Source organism: Mustela erminea, chromosome 13, assembly GCF_009829155.1.
Source record: "Mustela erminea isolate mMusErm1 chromosome 13, mMusErm1.Pri, whole genome shotgun sequence".
Taxonomy (NCBI): domain Eukaryota; kingdom Metazoa; phylum Chordata; class Mammalia; order Carnivora; family Mustelidae; genus Mustela; species Mustela erminea.
Window position 1 is genome coordinate 63,907,612 of NC_045626.1, and position 27,842 is coordinate 63,935,453.

The 27,842-nt window shown below is 54.5% G+C and overlaps 1 protein-coding gene across 2 annotated transcripts; it reads left to right on the plus strand.

Annotated features, from left to right (window-relative positions):
• The first annotated feature begins 272 nt into the window (after nt 1-272).
• PPIL2 (peptidylprolyl isomerase like 2) lies at nt 273-27,518 on the plus strand. 2 transcript variants are annotated; one of them, XM_032310389.1, is made up of 21 exons: nt 273-428; nt 2,121-2,170; nt 3,619-3,664; nt 3,882-3,897; nt 5,948-6,010; nt 6,981-7,032; nt 11,774-11,825; nt 15,373-15,464; nt 16,315-16,404; nt 17,251-17,326; nt 18,046-18,206; nt 19,420-19,495; nt 20,068-20,174; nt 20,628-20,717; nt 21,045-21,078; nt 21,668-21,785; nt 25,433-25,489; nt 25,855-25,927; nt 26,042-26,104; nt 26,194-26,333; nt 26,597-27,518. In XM_032310389.1, exons 2-21 carry the CDS (start codon nt 2,153-2,155, stop codon nt 26,691-26,693), a joined length of 1,521 nt encoding a protein of 506 aa, XP_032166280.1. In that variant the 5' UTR covers nt 273-428; nt 2,121-2,152; the 3' UTR covers nt 26,694-27,518. The 2 variants fall into 2 exon arrangements, with proteins under 2 accessions (XP_032166280.1, XP_032166279.1); XM_032310388.1 differs by lacking the exon at nt 3,882-3,897.
• Nucleotides 27,519-27,842: the final 324 nt, after the last annotated feature.

A 27,842-nucleotide genomic window follows, 5' to 3' on the forward strand; every position in this document is an offset into this window, starting at 1 on the left:
CTGGCTGACTTAAAGACCTGAGAGCCCAGGTGAAACCAGGGCGCGCTTGAGCAGGAACGGCACGTAGCCAGGGCTGGATGGGAATGCGAAAGATCCAGAGAGAGGACCCCCAGCGCCTGAGAAAGTGGGGCCTCGAGATAAGTATCCTTTGCCTCACCATCACCTAAGCCTTATGGTGAATTCGGCCCAGGGACCCTAGAACCCGGCTGTACTTGCTGGGCATGCGCACTCGGCAACAGGTGCCCCAGTTCCCTTAGGCACCGCGCCCGCTTCCGGGGCGGGTCCACGAGACCCGGAAGTAATTAGCTGGGCCGGGAAGTCGGAATTTGGATTGTTTGCCGTCGTTTCTCCGCACTCATTAGTCCTGGCACTGCCAGCGCCGCCGCTGCCGCCGCCATGGGGAAGCGACAGCATCAGAAGGACAAGATGTAAGTTGAGCCGCAGCCGGAGCGGAGCGGAGCCTCGCTCGGCCTCAGTGCCCGCCTGTCCCGCACTCCGCGCCGCCGTTCTTCCCTCTCTCAGAGCTGGTTCTCAGAGCGGCTCGTAAATGGCGCTTTGTCCCGGAAGCCTCTGCCCTTTCCTCAGGCGGGGAATTAACCCCCGTCCACCCCACCCCCAGCGCCGAGGTCTCCTGGGCTCCCGGTTCGTAGGTGCCCTCTTCTGAGCGTGCCCTCCCATTGCCTTGGCGCTGGGCGAGCACGGGCCCCTCTGCACTCCCGAGCTCTGCTCCCGAATCAGCCCCTGCCTCTCCCGCACCTCCAGTCTCCCTGTATGCTTGTTCATCCGCCTATACTCATGTCCCGGAGTCTTGCAGTTTAAAACAAAACTAGTCGTGCCCCGTGCTCCCCTTCAGCTGCCACTGTGATTTGTTGGTTTTTTTCTCACAAGACGTGAAAGACTTGCGTCTGCTTGCTGTGTTCTGATGTCTTCTTGAAACTACTCCAGGCAGGCTTGACTCCCCAGCACTACTCCTGTCAGGATCCTAGAAACTTCTCTGTTGCTAAATCTAGTGATCAGTTCACAGTTCTCATTTTGTTGGGCTTCTCAACAGCATGACACAGCTGACCACCTCATTCCTTCTGAACACCTTCTTTGGTATGTGGGACACCATAGGCTGTTGGTTTTACGTCTGCCTCAGTGGCATCGCTATCCTCAGCCTCCTTTGCTGGATCCTCTTTCCTCTCCCAGACTTCATACATCCATGTCCTCCACGTTTTTTCTTCCCTTTGTGTTCTTTGTGATCTCCTCTCTTGCAGTAGTCAGCTGCTTACTCAACATTTCCAGCTGGAGGTCTGATAGACATCTCAAATTTAATGTGCTCCTCCTTCATCTCCCCTCTCTCAGTGGTCACACCGCCGTTGGGTTTCTTAGAAGTCTGGGAGTTAGCTTTGAGGCCTCTTTTCTGCGGCTCTCTCCTCCCCCTGTTCATCAGTAAATCCTTGTGGCTCTTCCAAGAGCCACTTCTCACTCATCCAGCAACCGTCCCGTAGGAGTTTATGTGCACTCGTCCTTGAACCTTCGTAGTTGCCTCCTGATTGGTTTTCTGTTACCTCTCTTGCTTGTCCCTCTCTACACAGGGTCCAGGGAAATGCTTTGAGGACTTATGTTAGTCATGCCAGGGCCTTACTCAAAACCCTCCAGCAGCTTTCCATACTGTTTAAAGCCAATCCTTAGCCCTTACCCGGCTTGTGGGGCCCTGCATGATCTGACCACCACCCTTCTTCATCTGCTCCTGGATGCCCCTGTGTGCTTTTCTTCAGCGACTTCACCCTTTTCTGAAAACACAACAGCTTTTCCTATGTCAGGGCTTTTATATGTGATAAGCCTGCTTGGTCCCTCTATCTGGAAAGTTCTTCCCTCAGATCTTCACATGGCTAGCTCCTTTGCATCTTTAAGCCTTCTGTTAAATTCTGTTCATTTCCTTCAGAGGAGAGCAGGACTATTTGTATTTGCTTATTAGTTTGTGTATCTCTGTTGCATTAACCACTTTGTGTCTGATACGTAGCAGGTGTTTTATAAGTATTTGTTGAATGAGTGAAACGATTCAGTCATCGGTTACTTCCAGAGACTGTCCTCTTTATAAAGGGTGTTGGTAGTAACATTCTCTTTCTCTTCTTCAGGTACATTACCTGTGCTGAATACACTCACTTCTATGGCGGCAAGAAACCAGGTAAGGCATGAAATCCTTCTTTTTCCCTTGGTGTGGATGTGTGTGTATGGAGGGGTTTGTAATTAAGTAATAATGGTCTTCACTACACAGTGAGAATGCAAAAGTTAACAATGAACAAGAACACAGAAAGTGTAGCAGACAGATGGGTTGAGAACACAGATAATTCACAAAAAAACACTGAACACATGAGAAAATTAATCTCGGTGAGGGTATATATATCTATATATATTTTTGTGACAGCATGCCTGAGAGCAACTGCAGGTGGGGGGAGGGGCAGAGAGAGAGAGAGACTGACTCAATCAGTCTCCATGCTGAGCACAGAGAGGACAAGGCCTTGATCTCATAACCCTGAGACCATGACCTGAGCCAAAAATCAAGAGTTGGTTGCTTAGGGTCACCTGGGTGGCCTAGGGGGTTAAGGCTCTGCCTTTAGTTCAGGTCATGATCTCAGGGTCCTGGGTTTTAGCCCTGTATCACAATCTCTGCTCAGCAGGGAACCGCTTCCCCTCTCTCTATGCCTATTTGTCTGCCTACTTTTGATCTCCCTCTCTGTCAAATAAATAAATAAAATCTGTAAAAAAAAAAAAAAAAAAAAAAGAGTCAGATGCTTAACTGACTGCCACCTAGACACCCTGGTGGTGATATTTTTTGACATAAATAAACATTCTTTTTTTCTGTTAATAAAGAATGATAATACTCAAGTTTATCAAGGCTGCATTAAAAAGAGCACATTCTCATTAATTGCTGATGGGGATAAAACCAGCACAGCTGTCTTGGAAAGCCAAGCCAAGCCCCACAGCAATGTTGTGGGAGAAACCCAACCTCAGTGGCTTATTGCTCTAAGTTCATTCTTGATATACTCCATGTGTTCTACCTATTGAAAGGTTTTGTTTGTTTTTAAGATTTTATTTATTTTTTTTGGAAGAGGGAACACAAACAGGGGGAGTGGGAGAGAGAGATGCAGGCTTCCTGCCAAGCAGGAAGCCCGAAGCGGGGCTTAATCCCAGGACCCTGGGATCATGACCTGAGCCGAAGGCAGATACTTAACGACTGAGCCACCCAGGCGCCCCTATTGAAAGGTTTTTTTAACCCACACTAGTGTTTGCACTAGATGATTAACATGAACTATTTCTTTTCTTTTTTTTTTTTAAGTTTTTTTTTTTTTTTTGAATATTTTATTTATTTATTTGAGAGAGAGACACTGAGAGAGAGCATGAGCGAGGAGAAGGTCAGAGGGAGAAGCAGACTCCCCATGGAGCCGGGAGCCTGATGCGGGACTTGATCCCGGGACTCCTTCATGATCTGAGCCGAAGGCAGTCGTCCAACCAACAGAGCCACCCAGGCGTCCCAACATGAACTATTTCTTAACATGGGATTGCGTTGGTGGTAGGAACACATACGTGAAGTTATTTATAGAATAAGCTTTCTTTTATTTTCATCTTAAACAGATATCCCACAAGCCAATTTTCGTCGTTTACCTTTTGATCACTGCAGGTAAGAGTTTCGAGTGTTAATCTGTCCCTCCTACTTATTTCCTGGTACTCGGTTATTTGACAGTGAATCTGGTCCTTGGGGAGGCATATGTGGGTTCCGTCTGTATTCCCCCACCTAGATCTTCCTTGAACTGAGAGAAGGTGACCTTAGAGTGATAAGAATTAATACTTAACTTTCTGCTCATTCTGTCTGTATGTTTATGCATCGTTTCTTTTAGCTTCTTTCTTTCTAAGGTAAGTAGACTCTGTTGTTAAGCCTGTCTTACACTTGAGAGAGTCAGTATTTAAAAGTGGGAAGTCCGGGGCACCTGGGTGGCTCAGTGGGTTAAAGCCTCTGCCTTCGACTCAGGTCATGATCTCAAGGTCTTGGGATCGAGCCCCACATCCAGCTCTCTGCTCAGCAGGGAGCCTGTTTCCCCCTCTCTCTCTGTCTGCCTCTCTGCCTACTTGTGGTCTCTGTCTGTCCAAAAAAAAAAAAAAAGGTGGGAAGTCCCTCACCCTGGCGCCACATCCAGAAAGTGATGCCACTGAGGCTTGAATCCAGTGGTCTGACCCCGGGCCCATGTCTTTTGTGCTTTTCTTTTAGTCCAGGGTCTAAGTAGTAACAGCAACAGTAGTAGTCATGATACTGTGAACCCCTTCCCCCTTCCCTGGGAACACAGGTTACTGTTGGGGATGGGGAGAGACCCAAATGTAGACACTCCCAAATGCTTCTTCCCACCATGGTTGGTATGTGTATGAACAGAAGGTGGGTCTGCTGGAGAAGTGGGACTAGCATTAACGAACCCCAGACATTGGGGGTTGGGGAGATGGGCCACTTGGGCCTCAGTTTCCCCAAACTCAAGCTGTGATCATCCCTGGTCTGGACACATGCATTGTGGGTGTGGGTGTATGTGTGTGTCCCGTTGGTTTCTGATTCCGTAGGTCATGATGAGCCTTGAGAACTGACAGAGCTCTCCTAGTGCTCTCAGATAGACACCACAGGGCAGTGAGCATGTAGGAAGGGCCAAGGGTGCAGCCACTCAGTCTGCCCCAGGAAGATCCCATGTTGCATTGAGTGAGGGCTTTTCCCTGCTCCTGGCACTTGCTCAGGGAGGGTCCACAAGTGAGACAGAGGCATCATTGGTTGGATTTCTCCCCATGGATATTTGTCATCAGCCTCCCAGGAATCTGGTCTCATTCAGAGTGTACATGAATGGATTTTATGGAAATACTTTCATCCTTGGTTTCCAGTTCCTCCAAGAGGTCTCTAAACTGTGTTTCATCCACTTTTTAAGTACCTTGGGTTCTGGGTAAAAATGCGCTTTGAGAATATGCCCTTTGAGGCCCATTTTGGAGAAGATGCATGGAGCTTGCCGTCTGGAGCTTGCTTTGGTGTTGGACCCTGTTGTCATCAGCCCCCAGCAGCAGCAGGATCACCACTGGTTGAGGTGGTGAGGTTGTTCCTTGAGGGCTTTCTGGAGCAGCATCTGGGGAGGTGACCCTATCATTGCCAGAATCTCCAGGTCCTGGGGACTGACCTGTGCTGATCCAACTTAGAGATGACCAATTTACAAACAAGCCAGGTCAGCTGGGGCTCTTGATGGCTGGCGATGGAAACCCCGTGCAAGAGAAAAGGGTATTGGCTCAAGGAAGTTCACCAGGTATAATCTCCCTTCATCTGTGGGTTCTGCTTTTTACCCTCTACGAGGTGGTAAATGGCTTGTGGCAGTCTGGGACTCTGCAGACCCATCTACCCCCATATCCGTGTATTAGAACTTACCCAGGGCTCCTAGGGCACTTGCCTGAGTCACATGCCTACCCCTTGGAAATGGGGAGGGGGGGATTGTGTGCATACTCTAAGCAGGAGTGGGCCCAGCACCCCCAGACCAGGATAGGCCCACCAGAGTCTCTTGGGATGAGAGAGGGCAGGTCTCAGTAGAAGAGTGTGGCCTGCCTGCTCTGTGAGGTTTTAGGGAGTGGATTCTAGTCCTGCCCCCACAAGGCTGCCTCCAGGAACTTGTTTTGGGCTCGAACATGTCAAATGACACAGCAGAGAGTGTGGGGAAAGAGAGGCTGCTGTTGCCCCAAGGTGCTCTCAGCACCTCTTGGGACCCTTGCCTTGTATTTATTGGTGTGTGCAGGGAGCTTCTGAGGGGCAGGGATGTGGGGTTCACCTCTGAACTGACACCCAGCCCTGGCTGGGCAGAGGATCCCTGGAATTGTTGGAGGGAGGAAGGAAGAAACAAAGGGAGAAGTCATGGGAGCCACTGTGTGACCTGGAGTGACTCTGCTCTTTTCTCAGTCTCTCTCTGCAGCCCTTCGCCTACCCGGTCTGCACCCCTGAGGGTGTCGTCTTCGACTTGCTGTGAGTTTTCCCTCGACTTTTGAGCTAACATGGGGGCAAGATTGTTGACACCCACTCGGGAAGGGGGTATGGAACCAGCTGGGGGGTTTGAGTCTTAGGCACTGCCAAGCCAGGCCACGCTGGGGTGTTGGCAGCCTCGGGAGTGTTGGGTGGCCTCTTGGGGACCCAGGAGACTTCAGAGCTTCGGGGATGAGACCGTAGTGTTGTTGTGACCCCTGAGCAGGCAGCCTTGCTGGCAGGCACTACTCTCCCTGCCTGGGGTAGCATTGACCTCTCCCCATCCGGGGGTGGGGGCACCTATGGTTCTAATTGGCCTGGCTATACCTGTTTAGGAATGTTAACGAACTTGAATACTTTTCGATTTATGAAAGTAGAGCCATAATTGAGGTACACTTTCCCCGTACTGTGTTTTGAAGCATGGTGTTTTATGTTCCAGCATAGACCAGCTTCTGTAAATTCTTCATGCTTCAGTCTCTATTTAGAAAATGTGGAAAATACATCGAAGTTAAAGGAAAAATTTGCCATAATAAAACTATCTGGGATAACTATGGTCAACATTTATACCCTTCTTTTTCTGTGAGTTTATTTGTGGTACATGGTTGGGGTAGTACTGCAAAGACAATTCTAAATCCATTTTTCACCCAGTTGTGTCATTCAGAATTCTCTGGAAGCCTGACTTTTGGTGCTGGCCCAGTATGTCACTGTGTGGATGTATCAACATTTACATTTATCTTTTTTTGCTGCGTTGTGTTGTTTATCCATAACCACAATAAAAACGCTGGATATACGTTGAAACCCATGTATCCAGAAACACTCCTCACTTCCTTGGTCAAGGCAAGGGGCTAGCAGAAGTGATGCGGAGCAAAGCCCATTCGCACCGCTTACCTGGACGTGGCCCTGGTGGATGGTGGGCTCGTCACCGGGCTGCACCGGGCCACCTGGCTGACATTCTCTCTTCTCTTCCCTTCAGTAATATCGTCCCTTGGCTTAAGAAGTATGGGACCAACCCCAGCAACGGTGAGGTAGGTGGCGGGGCATGAGTTTTTAAATAATGCCGATTGAACGCTGTCCTCTCGTCTGTCCTTTGTTCTGTGGTTTTTGCGTACACATGAGAGCGGTAGAGGACTGTGCATGGGGCACCATGAGTGGGACTCTCCTCCCCTCTCTTGCACACACTGTTCCTTTCTGGAAATGTTCCTTACATGTACATGCGTGTGTACAGATGTCCATTTTCTTTCCTTGGGTCCTGATGCAGTCCCACGCGGGAACCCCACTGTACCTTGCTTCCTCGCCTGTTGGGGTGTTAGAGATCTGAACGTCAGTGTGTAGAGCTGTTCCATGTCCTGTCGTGGCTGCACACATCTTCTTGTGGGGCTGTTGTGGCATGTTGGAAGTCACCTGCTGTTACAGCAAACAGCGACCACCCTTTGCCCATCTCTGGACACATATATGGGGGTCCTCCCAGGACTCCTGGGTCACGGGGAGGGTGTGTTTTCTGTTTCAGCAGCTACTGGCAAACTGTCCTCCAGAGAAGTGGCAAATGCCTGTTTTCCCATACCCTCAATAACCACAAGGATCAAGTTTTTAGAAACTTTCTTTGCCTCAGGGTGAGAATATTTAAAAAAACATTTTAAGATTATACTTTTAAATAATCTCTACACCCAGTGCGGGCCTCTAACCTACAACCCTGAGATCAGAGTTGCATGCTCCACTGACTGAGCAAGCTAGGTGCCCCCTAATTTGTGTTTTTATCATGATTAAGGTTAAGCAGCTCCTTCTCTGTCACGCACATAGGCCCAGTGTCAGGAATTCTGTGCTACTCGGGAAAAGAACCCCAGAGCCAAGTTCCAGCATAGTCGCCTTTTCTGCCCCCCACTGTGGGCCTCCATCATAAACCTGTGGGGCTGCTGCCTTTCCCATACTCTGGTGGTCCCCTTACTTCTTGGGGCCCTCTTGTTCCCTTACACTGCAGCACAGGCCCCTTTCTTCAGTTCCACAGCTGCAACAGGTAGGGCCTGGGTGCTATCAGCTGTGGGAAGTGGGGGCACTCCCCGGCAGGGAGCCGGGGATGGGGGGTGAGGGCCTTGGGGAAGGGTGTTGGAGCAGCACCGTTGAAGCTGAGACCCGGGGATGGTGGCAGATGGTCAGAGGCCATGTTAGGCAGGGCTTGAAGGCCCTGGGGTGGAGTTTGGGTTTGTTCTGGAGGCGCTGGAAGCTGGACAGGGTTTCATGCAGAAGCATGTTGTGATCTGGCCTGTGTCTTTGTTTTATTTCAAAGAGTTTATTGATAGAGAGCACACAAGCAGGCAGAGTGGCAGACAGAGAGAGGAGCAGGCTCCCTGCCGAGCAGAAAGTCTGATTCAGGGCTCGATCCAAGGACCCTGAGATCATGACTTGAGGTGAAGACAGACGCCTAACCGACTAAGTCACCCAGGCGCCCCTGGCCTGCGTTTTGAAGGCTCACTTTGGCTGTGGTGTAGGAAACAGGACTACAGGGAGGCAAGGTGGAGGGTGGGAAAGCAGCCAGGGGGCTGTGCCCTTGTCTGTGCAGGAGGTGCTGCGTGAACTTGGACCAGGATGGAGGCTGAGGAGGGGGCACAGAGAGCCTGGACCCATGGTTGTTGTTACAGATGGACCTGTGGGCCTTGTGGGGCTGTCACATGAGGGTCTCTGTTTCTCCGGGGCTGGGAGAGCCCAGTAGGAATCTTTTAGTGCAGTCCCATCTTGGGAGGACTGGGTCACTTACATCCTGTGCCAGAGGTGCCTGGGACAGGCAGGTGGAACTGGGCGATCCAGCCTCTGCTTGGTGTTCCAGGCCAGTGGGGCTTCAGCAGGAAGGTCTATCCCTTCGAAGTAGAACCCTGAGCAGCAGGAGGGATTTGGGTGCATGGAGTGGGGCAGGCAGTTGGGGTGGAGGTGGGATGAGGAGGGCCAGCAGGGAGGGTAGGGACTTCTGTGGGTCCTTGGAGGACAGTCGACACCAGGGGGAGGTGTTGGAGGCCGAGAGGTTTTTCACCTCATGAAATATGGCCTGTGTGAGGAGGAATAGCGGGCTGGGCGAGGCAGCCGGTTCTGGCACCATGGAGCGGAGAGCTGGCCGGAGCCAGGGGGTTGGAGCCCATCTGCTAAGATGAGGCCCTGCCCTGATGGGGAAGACAGCAACCTGGCTGAGGCCTGGTCGGCTCTGTGATGGAGACCCTGGTGGCCATGCAGGGTGGAGGCCACCTTCAGGGAGGCCTAGGAGGACCTGGGTGCTGTGAGGCTTGAGGGGGAGGTTAGTGAGGGGGCGAGCAGTGTGAACAGTGTCCTGGTTGCTAGCTTAGGACAGGTGAAATGTCACTGGTTCATTACTTAGCTGAGGTCTTGTTACCTGATTCCTAGAGGCCCTTCTGTGCTGTCTGGACTTCTCTGGCCCTTGTGACAGAGTGTAGGGTGCCCTTGGCCCCTCGGATCAGGTGGGTGGCTCACCAGCGGTTTTTCCCTGCCCTTGGAAGAAAGGGGATTAGACTGGGGGGGTCGTGCTTTCTGGGCCCAGCCACCCAGAGCCTGTGGGGTTTTTTCTCAGATGGTTGAGGTGGTGCTTGCACCCTGGTCTCCGGAAGAAGAGCGCTCTCCTTCAGATGTCTGCTGTGTTCTTCCTTACTTTTTGTCATTCAAAAGCGTGACTAGGCAGTGTTTTCCTGTGAGGCCTTCTGCTGGGAAGCTCTTGTGGGCTTCCAGGGGCTTCCTGTGGGGTCTGTGCTGCCTGCCTGTGCCCCGTGATTGGCTTGTACTCGGGGTTCATTGCCTTCTCTGACAAGAGTGTTACGTCTGCAGCAGACGAGTCTGTGCAGGGCTCGTCCATGGCCAAGGCTCTGTGCTCTGCGCTCCCAGTGGTGGCTTTCCGCCTCCACCCTACCCCTGGACTGCCTCAGGTCTTCTTGTCCCTGCTCGTCATCATGGCCTCGGTCTCCTTCCCCATGGATATTGTCATTTGGTTGCATCTAGGGCACTTTTTTTTTCAGGCTTTTTGCTTCATGGGTGCTCTTTAGGGCCCCAAAACATGTAGCTGCTCTGGGCTCGGCCTCTGGCCAGGCCTAACGTGGCAGCTAAACCAGGGGCAGTTCACTAGGAACTGGCTTGGCCCATGTCACTTCCTGGGGACCCAGGAGGAGCATGTTGTGTGCAGGATCCTGTACCAGGCTGCCTGGGCCTGAAGCAGGAGGGCTGTCTGATGGGAGCAGCCTGGGAGCGAGTACCCCGTTGCTGAATGCTCACTGCACTGGTGGTGGGGCGGGGGCAGTTGAGGGGCCACCGCAGGAATAAAACCAACCGTGGAGGAGCGGGTGAGGGCTGGCCACTGCAGGAGGGCGAGGACATGGGGGCCTGGCCCTGGGTCACCTGCCCAGCATCTCCTCTGTGGCTTGGCTAGGCAGGGCTAGGCCAGGCCCGCACTGGAATGGCCAGGCGCCACCAGGATGTGGGCTCTCAGTTAGGTGCTCCCGGGCATGCAGCTTTCCCCAGAAGGGGTCTCTCTGCAGTCCCCTTCTCTTGTTCCAGTCCAAGCCCCCGACCTCGGGGCAGCTTTTTCTTCTGGCTGCCTGGACCTTGTTTTATTGTAAAGTCGCTGATAGAAGAGGTAAACTACAGATGGCGCAGGAAATTTAAAAACTGGAGGATCTCATCACAGTCACTCCGCACGTGGGGGTATTGATTCCTCCCCCACTCAGCAAACTAGTCCTACTGCAGATCAGCAGGAGCACGCTCATGTACTCCACAGCTAGGTGAAGAAGTAACATTTATTTGTTTATTTATTTTAAGATTTTATTTGTTTGTTTGACAGAGAGAGACATTGCGAGAGAGGGAACACAAGCAGGGAGAGCGGGAGAGGGAGAAGCAGGCTTCCCGCTGGGCAGGGAGCCTAATGCGGGGCTCCATCCCAGGACCCTGGGATCATGACCTGAGCCGAAGTCAGACACTTAACCGACTGAGTCACTCCAGGTGCCCCCATAACATTCTTTTTTAAAAATTTTTATTTATTTTCTAAATTTCAGCGTACCAGAATTCAGTTTATTATTATTATTTTTTAAGATCTTATTTATTTATTTGACAGAGAGAGAGAGATCACAAGTAGGTAGAGAGGTAGGCAGAGAGAGAAGGGGAAGGGGAAGCAGGCTCCCTACTGAGCAGAGAGCCAATGCAGGGCTTGATCCCAGGACCCTGAGATCATGACCTGAGCTGAAAGCAGAGGTTTAACCCACAGAGCCACCCAGGTGCCCCCAGAATTCATTGTTTCTGTACCACACCCAGTGTTCCATGCAGTACATGCCCTCCATAATACCCACCACCAGGTTCATCTAACCTCCCACGCCCTGCCCCTCCAAAACCCTCAGATTGTTTTTCAGAGTTCGTAGTCTCTCATGGTAACATTCATTTTTAACTTCAGAAGTAGTCAGTACATCAGGGCTCATAATAAAAATGTGTCAGCATTTGAGAAGTATAAAACACACCTCCACTCTCGGCCTCTAGGCAGGGGTTGCCCTGTGAGCAGGTCAGTGTGCTGCTCAGAGGCTGGGGTTTCCGTGGAGCAGCCCCTCTTACCCATGTGACTGCTGGGTCTCAGGGCCCTCCGGGCGGCCCCTGTGGCTGTCCTCTTGCCTGCTGCTGTGAGGGCTCTGCGTGCTCAGAGACCTTGCCCATCTCTCTGCCTCACCCATCCTCATAGGCCCTGCATTTCTTCACATCAGCCACTTGCTCCTTATTAACTATTAATTTTTCTTCCAGAAACTGGATGGGAGGTCCCTGATCAGGCTGAACTTTGCAAAGAACAAGGAAGGTGAGAGATCCCTTTTACAGCCATTTTAAAGACTGTGCTCAGACCCCAGCGCCCCTGCCTCTCACCATGTTTTCTGCAGAATCCATCATTCCTGTCTGATCAAGCCGGACACTTAATTTTTCTTTTTCTTTTTCTAAAAGATTTTATTTATGTATTTGTGTCTGTGTGAGAGAGAGCGAGCGGCCGCACAAGCAGGGAGAGGGAGAGGCAGAGGGAGAAGCAGGCTCCATGCCAAGCAAGGAGCCTGACATGGGGCTCGATCCCAGGACCCTGGGATCATCGCCTGACCCAAATGCAGCTGCTTAACAGACTGAACCACCCAGGCGCCCCTTAATTTTTCAAATATGTAGGGGCGCCTTGGCTGACTCAGTCAGTGGAGCACGCAGCTCTTGATCTCGGGGATGTGAGTTCAGGCCCCACCTTGGCAGTAAAGATTACTGAAAATAATAGAATGGTTGAAGTGGCAAAAGTTAAGTGTATTTTGCCCCAATTTAAAAAAAAAAGATGTAACAATTTTTCCTTAAAGGTCCAGATGGTTTAAAGCTGGGGAGGGGGGGAGGGGATAAAATGTTGAGTTTTGGGCACTGCTTCCCACAAGGGCAGTGGGGCCGTGAGGGTTGCGGATGGCCATTGTGTGGACATTTGGGCCCTGTGGGCATGGACCCTGTTTAGCTGCGACCCTGGTCTGCTCATTGCTGAGGCAGGAGCTGCTCAGAGGCCCAGGGCAGGTGGGGGTGGGGGGTGTGTGGGGTTTGCTGGGGACTTCTTCGGCTGGGCTTCTCACCACTGGTTGTGAAGCCCCACGCCAGCCCAGGGATCCTGCTTTCCAGCTCTCCACACCCTCTGCTGTTCTTGTCAGATACCAGAGCTGAGGTGCTTCCCCGCGGGCTCCCACCTTGCTCTTGGCTCTTTGTGGGCCTGGCACAGTTCTAGCAGCCCATGCAGGTGCTGTGGCTGAGGTTGTTGAGAGTGCTTAATGGGTGCGTGCATCCCGGGGAAGATGCTGGGGCCTGACACGCCCATCTTGCCCCAGAGCCTGGCCCACAGTAGGTGCCAGCTCACTGTAAATGAGGGTAGGCCTCGACAAAACTGGAGCATGGCGCTTTGTGGATGGCCTGGGGACTCAGAGCTCCACGATGATAGATAAGCACTGCACACCTCCTGCTCAGAGCTCTGAGCTCTGAGGAGCTCGGAGATCTGCTGACTCAGAGGCCCACTGTGTGTCTCATTCAGCACATATTTACTGAGTGCCTGCCATGTGCAGAGAGCAAAACAGGCCACATCCCTCCTGGAGTAAAAGGAGCTTACATTACGGTGAGGGAGGAAACTGGACAATGGTTCACCATAGCGTGTCAGATGCTGCTTCTGCCAGCAACCAAAGATAGGGAGCGGGGAGGTGAGGGAGTCACAGCGAGACACACTGATGGGGTTTGTGTGGAAATCCGATGAGACAGGAGGTGTGAGGGGATGTGGGGATAAGCATTCCAGGCAGAGGGCACAGCCGGTGCAAAGGCCCTGAGGAGGCCTATATTGCTGGGACAGTGTGGGGGTAGAAGCAGGGGTCCGGGGTGGGGATGGTGCAGAGCAGTCATGCAGGACACGGCACCCACAGGATTCCCAGCTGCCAGCCAGAGAGGAGAGAAGATCTGACCATCCGACCATTCACCTGGTTTTATTGTTTTAACATTTTCGACCAGCCAGCACCTTTTCTTTCTTTTTTTTTTTTTTTAAAGTAGGCTCAAGGGGCCCCTGGGTGGCTCTGTGGGTTGTCTCTGCCTTCAGCTCAGGTCATGATCTCAGGGTCCTGGGATTGAGCCCCACATTGGGCTCTCTGCTCATCAGGGAGCCTGCCCCCATCTCCCGCATGCCTCTCTGCCTGCTCGTGATCTCTCTTTGCCAAATAAATAAATAAAATCCTTTAAAAAAAAAAAAAAGTAGGCTCCATACCCAGCATGGAGCTCAGTGCAGGGCTGGAACTCATAGCACGAAGATCAAGACCTGAGCTGAGATCAAGAGTTGGATGCTTGGAGCACCTGGATGGCTCAGTTGGTTAAGAATCTGCCTTTGGTTCAGGTCATGATCTCAGGGTCCTGGGATCAAGTCCCGCATTGGGCTCCCTGCCCTGCAGAGAGCCTGCTTTTCTCTCTCCCTGTGCCTGCCACTCTGCCTGCTTATGCTCTCTCTCTGTCAAATAAATGAATAAAATCTTTAAAAACAAAACAAAACAAAAAAGTTGGATGTCTAACCGACTGAGCCACCTAGGTGCCCCTTTTGCTTTGTTGTTGTTTTTAAAGATGTATTTGAGAGCAAGTGCGAGCACAGGCATGTACATGTGTATGAGGAGGGGAAGGGCAGAAGGAGAGGAGGAGAGAGAATCCTCAAGCAGACTCCACGCTGAGCACGGAGCCTGCCGTGGTGCTCAATTCAAGGACCCTGGTACCATGACCTGAGTTGAAGTCAAGAGTTGAACGCTTAACCAACTGAGCCACCCAGGCCCCCTTTTGGCTTTGTTTTTATTTTATTTTATTTTATTATTTTTTTTTAATTTATTTATTTGAGAGAGAAAGAGAATGAGAGAGAGTGAGCATGAGAGGGAGAAGGTCAGAGGGAGAAGCAGACCCCTTGCTGAGCAGGGATCCTGATACAGGACTCGATTCCGGGACTCCAGGATCATGACCTGAGCTGAAGGCGGTCACTCAACCAACTGAGCCACCTGGGTGCCTCTTTGGCTTTGCTTTTAATTGGAAACTCCAGACAAATGAAAGTAGAATTAGTATGGTGATCCCTGCTCCGTAGCCATCACCCAGTTCAGTTCCTGCCCACTCAGAGCTGTGTGGTTTTATCTGTGCTCCCGTGTGGCACCTGCTTAGGTAATTTTGAAGCAAATACCAGATACCATGTCATTTCATGCTTAAGTGCTTCAGTGTGTATGTCTAAACGATAAGGACTTAAAAAGTCATCATAGTACCATCATCACACCTAAACACTTAACAGGAATTCTTTAGTATCAGATATCCAGCCTGTGGTCAAAATTCTGGAATACTTTCATAATCTTTTTCTTCTAGTTTTCAAATCAAGATTTTTTAGAAGCCCACACAAATCTGTGTGCTTGCTTTGTCCTGAGTCTCAATCTGTAAATATCCTCCCCCCTTCTTCCGCAGTGTATTTGTATACTTGAACGGGCTTCCTGGCTGCTTGGTGCAGAGCTGGCAAGGCAGGGGCAGGGAGGGCAGTGGGAGTTTGTTGCAACAATGCAGGCAAGGGTACAGGGGGTTAGGGAATGTGGCAGGGTATGAGGTGGAGGAGGAGGAGACCAGGGTAGTGTCTGCTAGCAGCAGGCTGATGGCATAGACGCCTTCAAGGATGGCCGTGGGGCTTGGGTTTTGTAGGACGATTAGGAGTTTCCCACTGGGATTGGAGCCGGGGACTTGAGCAGCTTACTGTCTGTGGGTCTCTGTTCTGGGCCTGCTGACACAGGGTTCTGTGTCCTCCCTTGCTCTGACCCTGGCCCTTTCTCCGACTGGTTTTTTATGTGCCTTCTTTCTAGGAAAGTACCACTGCCCAGTGCTGTTTACCGTGTTCACCAACAACACCCACATTGTAGCTGTCAGGACCACCGGCAATGTCTATACCTACGAGGTGGGTTCTTGGGAACCGTGTTGCCTGTAGGCTCTTTAGGGGTGTGTCTCAGGGCAACCCTGGGCTGGTGCTGAGGTTGCCCCGGGCACCGTGGGCACAGCCTGTCTCTGTGGAGCCTGCATTCTGAGAGCCACTAGTGCAATCAAGAAGAGGTTTGCCCTTCTGGTGGCCTCCAGACCTGAAACCTGGGGGTTGGTTTTGTACCCCAGGGGTCCGCCCCGCAGTCCTTGTCTTCATTGATCAGGCCCTGGGAGGGAACCTGTGCTCTGAGGGCAGGCCCAGGGCTGAGGGGAGCATTGAGCACCCACCGCCCCACCTCCTGCTGGAGTCCCCAGGAGGAGCAGATGCGGGCTGGTGGGCAGGTGTGGGGGTGGGGAGGCCCCGATTTCCACCCCACAGCCTGCTGCTCCGGGTGGGCTGGCAGAGGGTACCACAGCAGTCGCCACGGCACCATGTCGCGCGGAAGCCCTCTCTGAGCTGTTTTCCCACCTGTCCCTGGCTGTGGGCAGGGTCTGGGTGGCCAGTGCTGCCCTAGAGGCTCTGGGGGTCACTGCTGCCCACAGAGCACAGATTTGGCTTGAGGGGCTTGGTAGAGCGGCAAGGCTGGCCTTGTAGAGCCCGTTTGCTGATGTCTGCTGTGTGTCGCGTGAGTGTCCTTCCGTGAGCCTTGCTGAGATGGCGGATTCTAGTCTCTGCGGCTCAGCTGGCTCCACCCTCTGGGGTGGGGGGTACACGGTCGTGCCATCCTTTCCCTCCCCCCTGGAATGGCACTGGCACCTGGGTGACCTCCTGGCTCCCAGGGCCAGGGTTGGGGCAGGCACCCTAACAGCGGGCTCCCTCCTGGCTGCAGGCAGTGGAACAGTTAAATATCAAGGCCAAGAACTTCCGAGACCTGCTGACGGACGAGCCCTTCTCTCGGCAGGACATCATCACCCTTCAGGTGGGCATCCCCTTGCCACTGCTCTTCTGAGGGTGGACCCCGATGCCCTCTGCCAACCCCACCTCCCTGCACAGGCTCTGGGCATGCCTGGTTGTGGTTTCCCAGCTGCCCCCCACTGCTGGCAGTGCCCCCAGCTCCAGCACCCCTGCTCTCTATCCGCCTGGGCCTTTGCACGGCCGCTTCTGTCTGGCTCTCACATGTCTCCTTCCGATCCCTGTCCTTGCTATGCCAGGGTATCTTATCTCTGCCCCCAAAGCCATCTCCATATCCAGGTGAGAGAGGACGGGCAGGTATGTGTTCTACTCCAGTGTTGAGCATAGGACGTGCCTCTAGGTGTCAGCCCTGAGCGGGCTCCTGAAAGACCTGGACTTAGAAACTCTGGGGGTGGCCTCGTGGGCCATTCCCATCCTTGACTTATCCCATCCTCATCAGAGGTCCATGCATGCTCCCTCCCACGGGGTGGGCCCGAGGTGCTGCGGGCTCTGTGTCTGGCAGCTGGGCTGAAGGGAGTGTGGTGAGGGTGTGTGTGTGTGGGAGGCCTAAGTTGGCTGCCTCACATCTGCCGTCACCCCCTAGATGAACGTCCATCCATGCTCATCGGCCGTATGCTGGGGAGAACGGGACACAGTATGCCAGTGTCTGTCCACCACCCCCCCCACCCACCCCTGCTCTTGGCCCTGTTTTGGCAGAGCCCGCTCCTGACCGCAGGTGCCCTCCATTCCCTGCTTGACACCCCAGATCTCCATGGTGCCCCTCCCTCTCTCTTTCCGGGCCTATGCCCCTGGGGCCGCCCGGCTGTCCTTTGTAGCCCGGCTCACTCTGCTGCGCATGTTCTTTTTGCTTCAGGACCCCACCAATTTGGACAAATTCAACGTCTCTGATTTCTTTCATGTGAAGAATAACATGAAGATGACAGATCCTGGTAAGTATAAGCACAGCTGGCTTTGGTGCCAGGGGTTTGGGTGAAATAGGTCCATGCCTTCTGGGTAAAGCCCTCACCTTGCTGGGGGCAGGAACATCCAGGAATCTTGCTTGAGCCCAGACTGGCCAATGCTCCCTTCTGTGCCGACCTTGGCACGACCGCATTCACCCACACCCGCCCATGGGGGGCATGATGTGGGGAGTCCCAGCTGGGGCCCATATGCTTGGTGCCCACAGCCACATATGGTGGAGGCCTGGGCCCCACCTCCTCCCCACTCAGGACTCTGCCTCAGGCCCCCTGAGTGCATGTCCTCTCCCAAGTCCTCCCCTTGCTCCTTAGAAATTGTCTCTGTTCCCACTGCAGGGACAGGTCATGAGTGCAGGCTGCTGGGTCCCTCTGGCACGGAGGCAGGTCCTGGGAGGGTAAGGGGTGACTGTGGCCAGGGCGCGGCTAGGGACAGAGCCCAGAGTAGACCACAGTGGAAAGCGCCTGCGGGTGGGCTGTCTTGCCGCCCTTACGAGCTGTTGTTCGCACTCTTCCCCGTCCCCTCCCCTGTGTCGTGGTCCCCGGGAGTCACTGTGTGGGGGCTCGGCTTACTTGCCTGCATCCTGTTCCGGGCTTCTGCTGTTGCAGCTGGCTCTGGCCTCTTGTCCCTGTCGCGCCTGTCTGGGGACATCACTGGGGGATTGTCTGAGCAGGGTCACTGTGCTGTTTTGTAGATGAAGAAAAGGCCAAACAGGACCCATCTTATTATTTGAAAAATACGAACGCCGAGACCCGTGAGACGCTGCAGGAGCTCTACAAGGAGTTCAAAGGGGACGAGGTCCTGGCGGCCACCATGAAGGTCCCCGAGAAGAAGAAAGTGGACAAGCTGAATGCTGTGAGTAGGCAGAGGGCTACATAGCTGTCAGCGCAGCCGGCCTGCCCATCTCAGCTCCTCAGAGAGGGCCTGAGGGAAGGGGCTCGTGGGGGCCCTGGGATACCTTTGGAGGGTGGTGGCTGGGACCCCTCAGAGCCCAGCTGCCCCTTGGGGGCCCAGAGGCGGCCTGCACTGAGGCTGGGCCTCAGGAGGCTGGAGGTGGCTGGTGCATATGCTGGGGGCCCACGGGGTTTGTGTCTCACGCTGGCCCAAGCTCGGCAGCCTGGAGCAGATAGGCTGGGTGGACCTCTGCCTGCTTACCATGTGGCACTGCAGCCTCAGGACAGCAGGGACGGGACAGCCCCTGGGATGCAGTCACTGCCCTGCAGAGCAGATCACTTGTTGCCCAGAGGAAGCCCAGGGAGAGACTGCAGGGGTGTTTCAGGGGACCATGGTGCTGAGGGGAGGGGACAGCTGGTGCCCACCGCCTGGGCCTCTGCCTGGGTGTCACGTTTGCTTTTCATGATACCCACTTTTGGCTCCAAGGCCCCCAGTTGGCAGTGATGGTGACAGGATTTGTGCCCTGGCCTGTCAGGCCCCAAAGCTGCTTGTTCCCTTGTTCAGGCAGGGCTCCAGGGGATGGGGGAGGGAGGGCTCTGAGGCTCCCTCAGAGGATTATCCTGGAAAACTCACAAGAGAGAAGGAAGTTTGTTGTTCACAATCCCATGCCTCTAAAACAGCAGTGCTTAGCATTTTGGTGTACTTCTTTCTGATGGGGAGAAATACCTTTTTTTTCCTCTTCTCTGTCTCTGATAAAAATATTTTTAACGTATTGGGGCTTATTTTTCCCTGATTGAAAAAGCAGTGTGTTTACTCTAGGAAATTGAAACCTTTGAAAAGAAACTAGCGTCCCTCATACTGTGAACCCCAGCAGTGACTGGTTCCTGGTTCCTAGTTCTGTCCAGGGTTTCAGTTACCATGAGAGCCTTGGCCACCTGGGTCTCAGCCTCCTGGCCGGTCAGGGCCCTCTGTCGCACATGCCCCCGGTCAGTCCCCTCACTCCCTGAGCCTTTAGAGAAAGAGCCAGGCCCCCCAGAAGTCACTGCTGGGCCCTGTGGGAGGCCGCCAGGGACAGCTTCTTGGAGGAAGGGCACTGAGGGGGCTCCGAGAGGTGGGATCCTGGCCTTCCAGCTTCCCGGGACACTGCTCATGGGCCACCTCGTTTTCTCTGCAGGCACACTATTCCACTGGGAAGGTCAGCGCCTCCTTTACCTCCACTGCCATGGTTCCGGAGACCACGCACGAAGCAGGTAGCTGCCCTTGCATGTCCGTCCCCAGCAGGCTGCCTCACAGCGGCCAAGGGCGGGCATCCTGCCCCTGCACCCTGCGACATGCCGTCATGCCTGGCCTTCATGGGTGCTTAGGCAGCTCTGGTGTGGTTAGGCTCCGGTGTGGTTAGGCAGCGACAGGCCTTTTCTGAAAGTGTGTGTGTATGTCTGGGGGGGCAGAGGCTGCAGTGGGGGCCCAGCCGGGGGGTGGAGGTCCTCCTGCCACCCACCGGGGCTGTCCTCTCTTGGGCTCCAGCCTACATCCCACCTTGGCACTGGCCCCATGCCTCTTCCTCTCGTGTTTTCGGCCTACCTGGCCCCCACTGTCCCCTTCCTATCCAATGACATCCCATTCCAGGCTTTTCCAGGCTCTCCCACCTTACCTGCCGAGCCCCGCCGTGTCCCCCGGCCCCTAGACCCACCCTGTCCTGTGGCTGGGGCACCGTGAGCCCGTGCTTGGCCAGGGCCCATCCTTGGGCTCCCCCCAGACCTGGTATGGGTAGGGGTTGTTGCCCCAGCCGGAGGGCAGCACGGACCCAGGCCTCGGTTTGCAGCCGCCATTGATGAGGACGTGCTGCGCTACCAGTTTGTGAAGAAGAAGGGCTACGTGCGCCTGCACACCAACAAGGGTGACCTCAATCTGGAGCTGCACTGCGACATGGTGCGTGTGGCCGTCCCCACCAGAGTCCGCACGCCTGCCCAGCTTTTCAGTCCGTAGTCACACCTGTATGCGCTTGTGGGAGAACGAATGTTCCACCTGCCCCCTAGAAGCCCAGTGCCCACACTCCCCTCCCCAGAAGGGACCCTGGGAGCTGCGCGTGGTGCTTCCTGGGCTTGTGTTCTGGATGGGCATGCATACCCATCCCACAGAAGGGGTCAGGCTCCACGCATGCACACCCCCCTGCCCCCCCACTTGCTCAGGTGTCTCTTGGTGGCCCTCGCTCAGGGTCATGGCAGATGTACGTGTCCTGTCATTCAGCCTCACGGTGCTGCTTTACCGGGTCTGGCCTGGGCAGCTGACCAGCCCCGCTGCCTGATCCGGGCCCTGGGTGGTGCTTGTGATCCTCCCACGGTCTGCTCCTTGCCTCACGGAGGCATCTGGGCTATTGTGTAGACGCCGAAGACCTGTGAAAACTTTATCAAGCTCTGCAAGAAGCAGTACTACGATGGGACCATCTTCCACAGGTCCATCCGGAACTTCGTGGTGAGTGAGGGGGATCTGCGCTGGCCGCAGACCTGCACCCCCGTGGGGGCCATAGGGCTCCTGGCCGGGGCGAGGGCTGCGGGGACTGCTGAGAGTCGTACCTGTGAGCCCCTTCTCCCCGGGCGGGGAGCATGCAGACTGACCCCTGTGAGTACCCAGCCCGGCTGTGCTGGGCTCGTGCAGAGAGCTGGCCCAGGAGGGCTGTGTCCTCACCAGGCACTCAGTCGCCCTCAGGCCTGCCAGGCAGGTGGGGAGCGAGTGGAGGGCTGGCAGGGACTTCGGGCTCCCAGGGCAGAGTTTGCTGACTGGCCTTGCTTCCTCTCACAGATCCAGGGGGGTGACCCCACCGGCACCGGCACAGGTAGGCACCGGTGCGCGGGCTTCCTCAGCAGCTCTGGCTGCTCTGTAGGCCTTGCGGTGGGGTGGATGGGGGGGTAGTTGGGTGGGGGCTGTGCGGCCAAGAGAGTTCCAGATGTGGATTCTGATAGGACAGCCACTAGCCTGAGGGTGACCTTAGGTGCATCCCTTGGTTTGTTTTTTTTGTTTTTTTTTGTTTTTTTTGAGATGGTTGCACAGCCTGGATGGGCTGGAGAGGCCATGCGGTGCCTTCTGGCTGCTCTGGAGCCCCCTCTGGGTCCATCGGCTCCAAGGGCCCAGGCAGTGTCCTCACCCATTGTGGTGTGAGTGGGCATGACCTGTAGCTCTCACCCTGTCCTCCTTGTCCTAGGGGTCCAGCCCCATGCAGGGCTCTGAGGGGTCTGGGGGCTAGAAGTGGGGAGGTCCGTGGGGAGATGGTGATGAGGTTCCCTCAGAGCAGGGCTGCCCCCTGGAGTACTCAGCGGGGCCCCTCGGGACTCAGCGCACATCTGTGGAACTGGGCTGCATCCACTGGTCACACTTGGCCGGGATCCAGGCATTGCTGCTGCTAGCCTTGCCCCTTCCTCCCACAGGCGGGGAGTCATACTGGGGAAAACCCTTCAAAGACGAGTTCCGGCCCAACCTCTCACACACGGGCCGGGGCATCCTCAGCATGGCCAACTCAGGGCCCAACGCCAACAAGTCTCAGTTGTGAGTCACTGGGCACCTGTGGGTGGGTCCTCTCTCTCAGCTTTGCCCTCCAGGGCGTGCTCCACCCGAATCCTGCCCAGAAAGTAGGCAGCGCCCTGGGGGAGAGGACCCCCATCCCCCCAACCCCACACCTGTGTTTGTGCATGCATCCACGAAGGATTAAGCCTGGGTGGTTGCTCAGAGGCCCAAGGGAGGCTGTGGGAGGCGGCAGAAGCTGGCTCCGGCCGCAGAGAGGGGGTGGCCCAGGACATGGAGTGCTGGAAGTCTGGGCCTGGGTGGCCCCGTGTCCTGATGGAAAGGCAGGAGGTGAGGGCCCCACAGGAGTGAGTGTGGGGAGGGGAGTGGCCAGACCCAGCCTGGGAGGGGCAGGAGTGGAGGCAAGACAGTTTTCCAGAGGAGCCTCACTCCATGGAGTGGGCAGAACAGGGGAGATCCGTCTGTGCAACATGGGGCCCGGTGACTGGTGATGGTGGCATCAGCAGTCGGGGGGCGGCGGTGGGGCGGCGGTGGGGGGGGTGGGTTCCTGCACATTTGATGGGATTCCCCTGCAGCACCGTCCCATTGGGTGGAATGGGGGTGCCCAGCCAACCAGAGTTTCTCTTGATCTGTCTGTCCTTCGCTCTCTGGGAGCTATAGTTCACCTGACTTCCATTATTTCTGATTTTTAAAACTTCTTTGGTTTCTGCTTGTTCTTTGTCAACTCTTTCCTCTTTGCTCACTTTTTTTGAGGAGGTTTGTATTTTTCTTCAGAGCTTTTTAGATTAGGCATCTGTTTTCCAGATACTTTTTCCAGGTATTCCTAGTTGGAAGAATCGTCCGTAGTATTTTAAAGTATACAGTATATATTCTGAGCCACCCAGGTGCCCCTTATTTGGTATTTTAAAATCAAAATTCTTTTCCAGTTCAGTTGCTCATATAGTCTATTTTGGGGGACACCTGGGTGGCTCAGTAGGTTAAGCATCTGTGTTCAGCACAGGTCATGATCCAGGGTCCTGGGATCGAGTTCTGTGTCAGGCTGCCTACTCAGTGGGGAGCCTGCTTCTCCCTCTCCCTGCCTCTCCCTTGGTTGTGTGCCCTAACACTCTCTCTCAAATAGATAAAATCTTTTTTTAAAAAAGTTGATTTTATATCTAACTACTTTATTCAAATAGTTTATTAAGAGTGTCCTGGGTTTGGGGCACCTGGGTGGCTCAGTCAGTTAAGTGCCTGCCTTTGCCTCAGGTCATGATCCTAGGGTCCTGGGATCAAATCCCATATAGGGCTCCTTGCTCATCAGGGAACCTGCTTCTCCTGCCTGTTTCTGTCCCTGCTTGTGTGCACTCACTCATTCTCTCTCTCTCTGACAAATAAAATCTTAAAAAAAAAAAAAAAAAAAAAAAGCGTCCTGGGTTTCCTAGATATTCAGCATTTATCAGCTCAAGGTGTTGTTGCTCTTCCGGCGGGGACACTAGTTCCCTCACGGTCGGGCCTGTAAGGGGAGCACGTGGGTGTCCCGCTCTCAGGTTCCGTGCTGTTTTGCCATCTGATCAAATTTGTTGCCGGCCCGACTCTGGGAGAGGCTGTGTTTCCAGTGGCTTTTCTCTTAGCATCTGTTAGTACGATCAGACTGTTTTCTTTTCCTTCTGGAATCTGTGGACAGAAGCGTTGGGTTGACCAGCCTGGCTTGTCACTGTTTTGTCCTGGAAGGCAGCTGGGCTGGTCAGGCCTGAGGCCCAGCGTGAACCGTCTGGGGTGGGTTTAGCTCACTTCCGGTCTGCTTGGTGAGGTAACATGCCAGGATCCTTTTGCGGATCTTTCACATTGACGACTCAGTTCGGGTTCTGCTTTGAGGGCCATCTGGGTCGCTGCTGTTGTGCCAGAAAGGAACTGGTCCGTCTCTAGATTTCCAGACTTCTGCGGCATCTCCCTTCCTGTCCGTCACTTTGTCTGCATTCCCGCTCTCCTTAATGGTTTACGGAAGGCTTTCCTGTTTTTATTTTATGCGATTTCCTTCTATTTCCATCTTCACTGGCTTCCTCCTGTTTCTCTCCTCTCCCAGGCTCCCATCTTGCTCGCCACCACCGCAGACGTCCGAGGCTGTGCATGCCTACGGCTCGTGTTTCCTTCGCTGTCTTCTTAGGTCATAGAACGAATTGTAGACTTGACTTCCTTTCTCGTATATCTTTGTTTGCCCTGTCATTGCTTTTCTTTCCTCCTTTTTCCTTCAGGACTATTTCAGTCCCTTTTAAGCTTCCTGACCTGTCTTAGCAACGCATGGCCAAGAGACCCACTTGATGGTCAGAGCTCAGGTCTGCACAGTTGTGGGTGTCTGTGGAGACTATCCTGCTGGCCGCGTCTGGTCAGGCCTGGTCGGGTCTGAAGGGGTGTTGACCCCGGTGGAATGGGCTTCAGCTTCTGTCCCTTGCTTGACTGTGTGTGCCGTGGGCTGTCGGGGATGTGGGTAACATGGTGTCCCAGGAGGGCTCTCCGGCCCAAACCGGTTGCTCCTCCAGAGACCCTGCCCCAGAAGGCTTCTCTCCCATCTCTTCTTGGGCGTCTTCTTCCATGCTTTTACCTGGAGCGTTCCAGATTCTTGAGGTTTTAGGGGTGTCTTTTTAATGGCACACACCTAGATTTGGGGTTATTTTAATTCAAACTGACAGTCGTAGGTGTGTACTTAACTTTCTAGTCAGTATCTGTATTTTCTATTATCTTAATTTGTACTTCCTGGTTACCCCTCCTTTTTTTAAAAGATTTTATTTATTTGACAGAGACAGAGACAGCGAGAGAGGGAACACAAGCGGGGGCAGAGAGAGAGGGAGAAGCAGGCTTCCCGCTGAGCAGGGAGCCCGATGTGGGGCTCGATCCCATGACCTTGGGATCATGACCTGAGCCAAAGGCAGATGCTTAACTGATTGAGCGAGCCACCCAGGCATGCGTGGTTTCCCCTTTTTAAAAATACTTTTCATTTCTTCCTTTTCTCTTTCACCTGATTTGGAAGTTATGTGTCACTTTTGGCTTTAAGTAGATTTATTTAAAGTCTGCACTTACCACTTAATCTCTCTCCCTCCCTCGCAGACAAACCCTGCCTGTGCCATCCCCCCAGCCCAGCCAGCTCACATGTTCGTATAGTTGGATATTTAAATTTCACTCATTTTTACACCAAATTAGATTTGAAAATTTACTAGGTCAGCATTTATGGGTGTTTACCCACATTCCTCAGGGTCTCTGCTTCCTTTCCTGCCCGTCTCCTCTCTTCCAGTTCAGAGTCCGTGCATCTTCACGTGCTGTCACAGTGGGATGGTCTCTGGTGTCCAGTCTCCCTTCCCCCCACCTCAGACCCCTCCCAGCAGCCTCTGCCTGCAGGCTCTGGCAGTGTCTGTCCGCCAGAAGTTGGCTGCAGCCTGATCTGGTGGCAGAGCCTCCCCTGGCCTTGCCCAGGCCTTCTCCTGGGGAACCGGGGTTCCGGTCCCCTCAGTGGCCTTGCCTGACGGCCTGCCCCAACCAGGCATATGTGTGGGGTCCACGCATACAAGTGAAGCACCAGCTTCTCAGAGCTGCTTTTGGGGGACAGGGATGCCTAGTGGGTGCCCAGAAGCCTTGGGGGCCAAGCAGGCTGGGTGGGGAAGCTCACAGGCTCTTCCTAATTTCCCCTCCTCCTCGCCCAGCTTTATCACCTTTCGATCCTGTGCGTACCTGGACAAGAAGCACACCATCTTTGGGCGGTAAGAGGTTGGGGTTGCTGGTGTGGGAGGGCTCATTTCTCAGTGGGACCCTCTCACTGCCTTTCCCCATGCCCGGCTCAGTGCTCATTTGGTCTCACAACCACCATCACTGCTGAGGTCACAGCCTTTTCTGTTAGCCAGGGGATGGCTGGCTCTGTGGACCTCCTGGCTGAGGGGAGGGCCACTCCAGCCCCTTCTGGTCAGCTGCCCTGTCCAAACTTGCCCCCCCCTTGGTTCCCCTCCCCAGGCCACGCCCCCATCCATGTGGCCCTTCTCAGGCCCATCCTCTGCCCCTCTTGCCATGCTTTTGGGGGGGTATCCTTCCCTGGGGCACATTCAGAGGTACACTTGTTCCTTGGCTACAGGGTTGTTGGGGGCTTTGACACGCTGACAGCCATGGAGAACGTGGAGAGTGACCCCAAAACCGACCGCCCTAAGGTACGTGCCAAGGGAGACTGGGGGAACTGTTGCCCAGGATGGGCACGGGGCAGGCGGGTTTGGAGGGGCCTGCCGCCTCCCACCGCCCACTCACTTGTCTCCCTCTGCTGCTAGGAGGAGATCCGCATCGACTCCACCACCGTGTTTGTGGACCCCTACGAGGAGGCCGATGCTCAGGTGAGGAGGCCACCGGGACGGCGGGAGGCTGCAGGAACCCCACCCAGCCTGTGGGGCTCCAAGCCAGCTGTTGCCCTGCTCTGTCCCAGATTGCTGAGGAACGGAAGAAGACACAGCTCGAGGAGGCGGCCCCAGAAAGCGCTATAAAAACTCAACAGCCCAAGGCGGGGAGCCAAGGCCCCCAGACGTACCGCCAGGGGGTGGGCAAATACATCAACCCAGCAGCCACGTGAGTGCAGTGAGGGTGCTCGTCCCATTTGCGGGGCTTCCCAGCGCCCATGGTTAGAGCCCACCCATGGCGAGAGAACTGGACAATGGCGGAGAGCAGGTGCTGTGGGGGCCACTGTGTAGGCTGGAGCTCAAGGACTCAGGGTTGGGGGGGAATATGTGACTGCGTGACCTCACACTGAGCAGGCGCTGTGGGTGTGCATGGGCTCCCAGCGCGGGGGACTCGTCTACACCCAGCAGCTCAAGCACTTCCCCTCTTCCCAGGAAACGGGCAGCAGAGGAAGAGCCTTCAACCAGCACAGCTGTCCCTGCAGCCAAGAAAAAGCCCAGCCGAGGCTTTGGGGACTTCAGCTCCTGGTAGCAGCAGGTCTGCCCCTCTGGAGCCCTAGAGGGACTCAGGGCTGGGGACCTGTATCCACACCACGGAGTTCTCTGCCTTTCTGACTACAGCTCACTAAAGCTCTTGCTTGTTGCAGGAGTCCCCTTTCTTGGCCCTAGGAGTCCACAGGCCTTCCCCGCCTTCACTTGGTACAGTGGCCCGACCCTCTTCCCAGGCCGGGGCCAAGCCCAAATGATATCTCAGACCACCAGGCATGGGCTGTGGCCCTTAGGCCCACCTGCACGGTGGGCCTGGGTGGGGTAAGGCAGAGGCTGTGCCTCTGCCTTCCTCCCCGGCCCCATTTTTGTCGTCTCCCTTGGGTACTGTATGCTCAGCGTTAGCACCTGGGACCTCGTTAGAAACACAGGCTGGCAGAGCCCGACCTCCTCGCCTGAGGCCTGGGAAGGACAGCTCCTGGGTGCTGCCACAGACTAGGGAGCTCCTGTTGCCTGTGGCTTGAGTACCCTTGACCAGAGCCTTGACCCGAGTTCCTAAAAGCTCTCCTGCTGCCTTTTGCCTGGACTAGCTGAGGCCTGCCCCCCACCCCCGCCGCCGCCCCCGCAAGGACTCTGGACGGTCATAGCCATGTTCCCCCGTGGGCCTGCTCTGGCCCCCCTGCCTCAGGATGGGAAGAAGAGCCCATGGGAGCAGCTGCCCCCACGCACCCCCCGCCCTTAGGGCCTGACTTCGGGCTCAAACATTTGACTCCTCACTCCAGCACTATGGCTTTCAGACCAGCCTCACCATTGTTTCTGGATTTAAAAATCCCTTCTCTTTATTTTTCTATAAATGTCAAAAAATCCTTAACATTTGCTTGTCTGCCCTTTGTTTTCTGTTTCTTCTGTAGCCTGTCCCCATGTGGCTTCCCTGCTCCTGACCTTGACAACACTACCTCAGCTTTCCCAGAGTGCCTCTGCAGAAGCGTGGGACAGCTATACACCTCCTCACACCCACTCCTGAGGCCTGTCGTCCTCATGTTGGCATGGGCCACGACCCCCTCCAGCTTGTCACACTGCAAACCTCACTTAACGCTCTGTCCTTGGTGGTTCTTTCCCTCACCCAAACCTCAGATCCATCAGTGTCAATAGCAGCTTCCAAATGTAGCTGGGTGCCCCCCACTTTTTTTCAAAG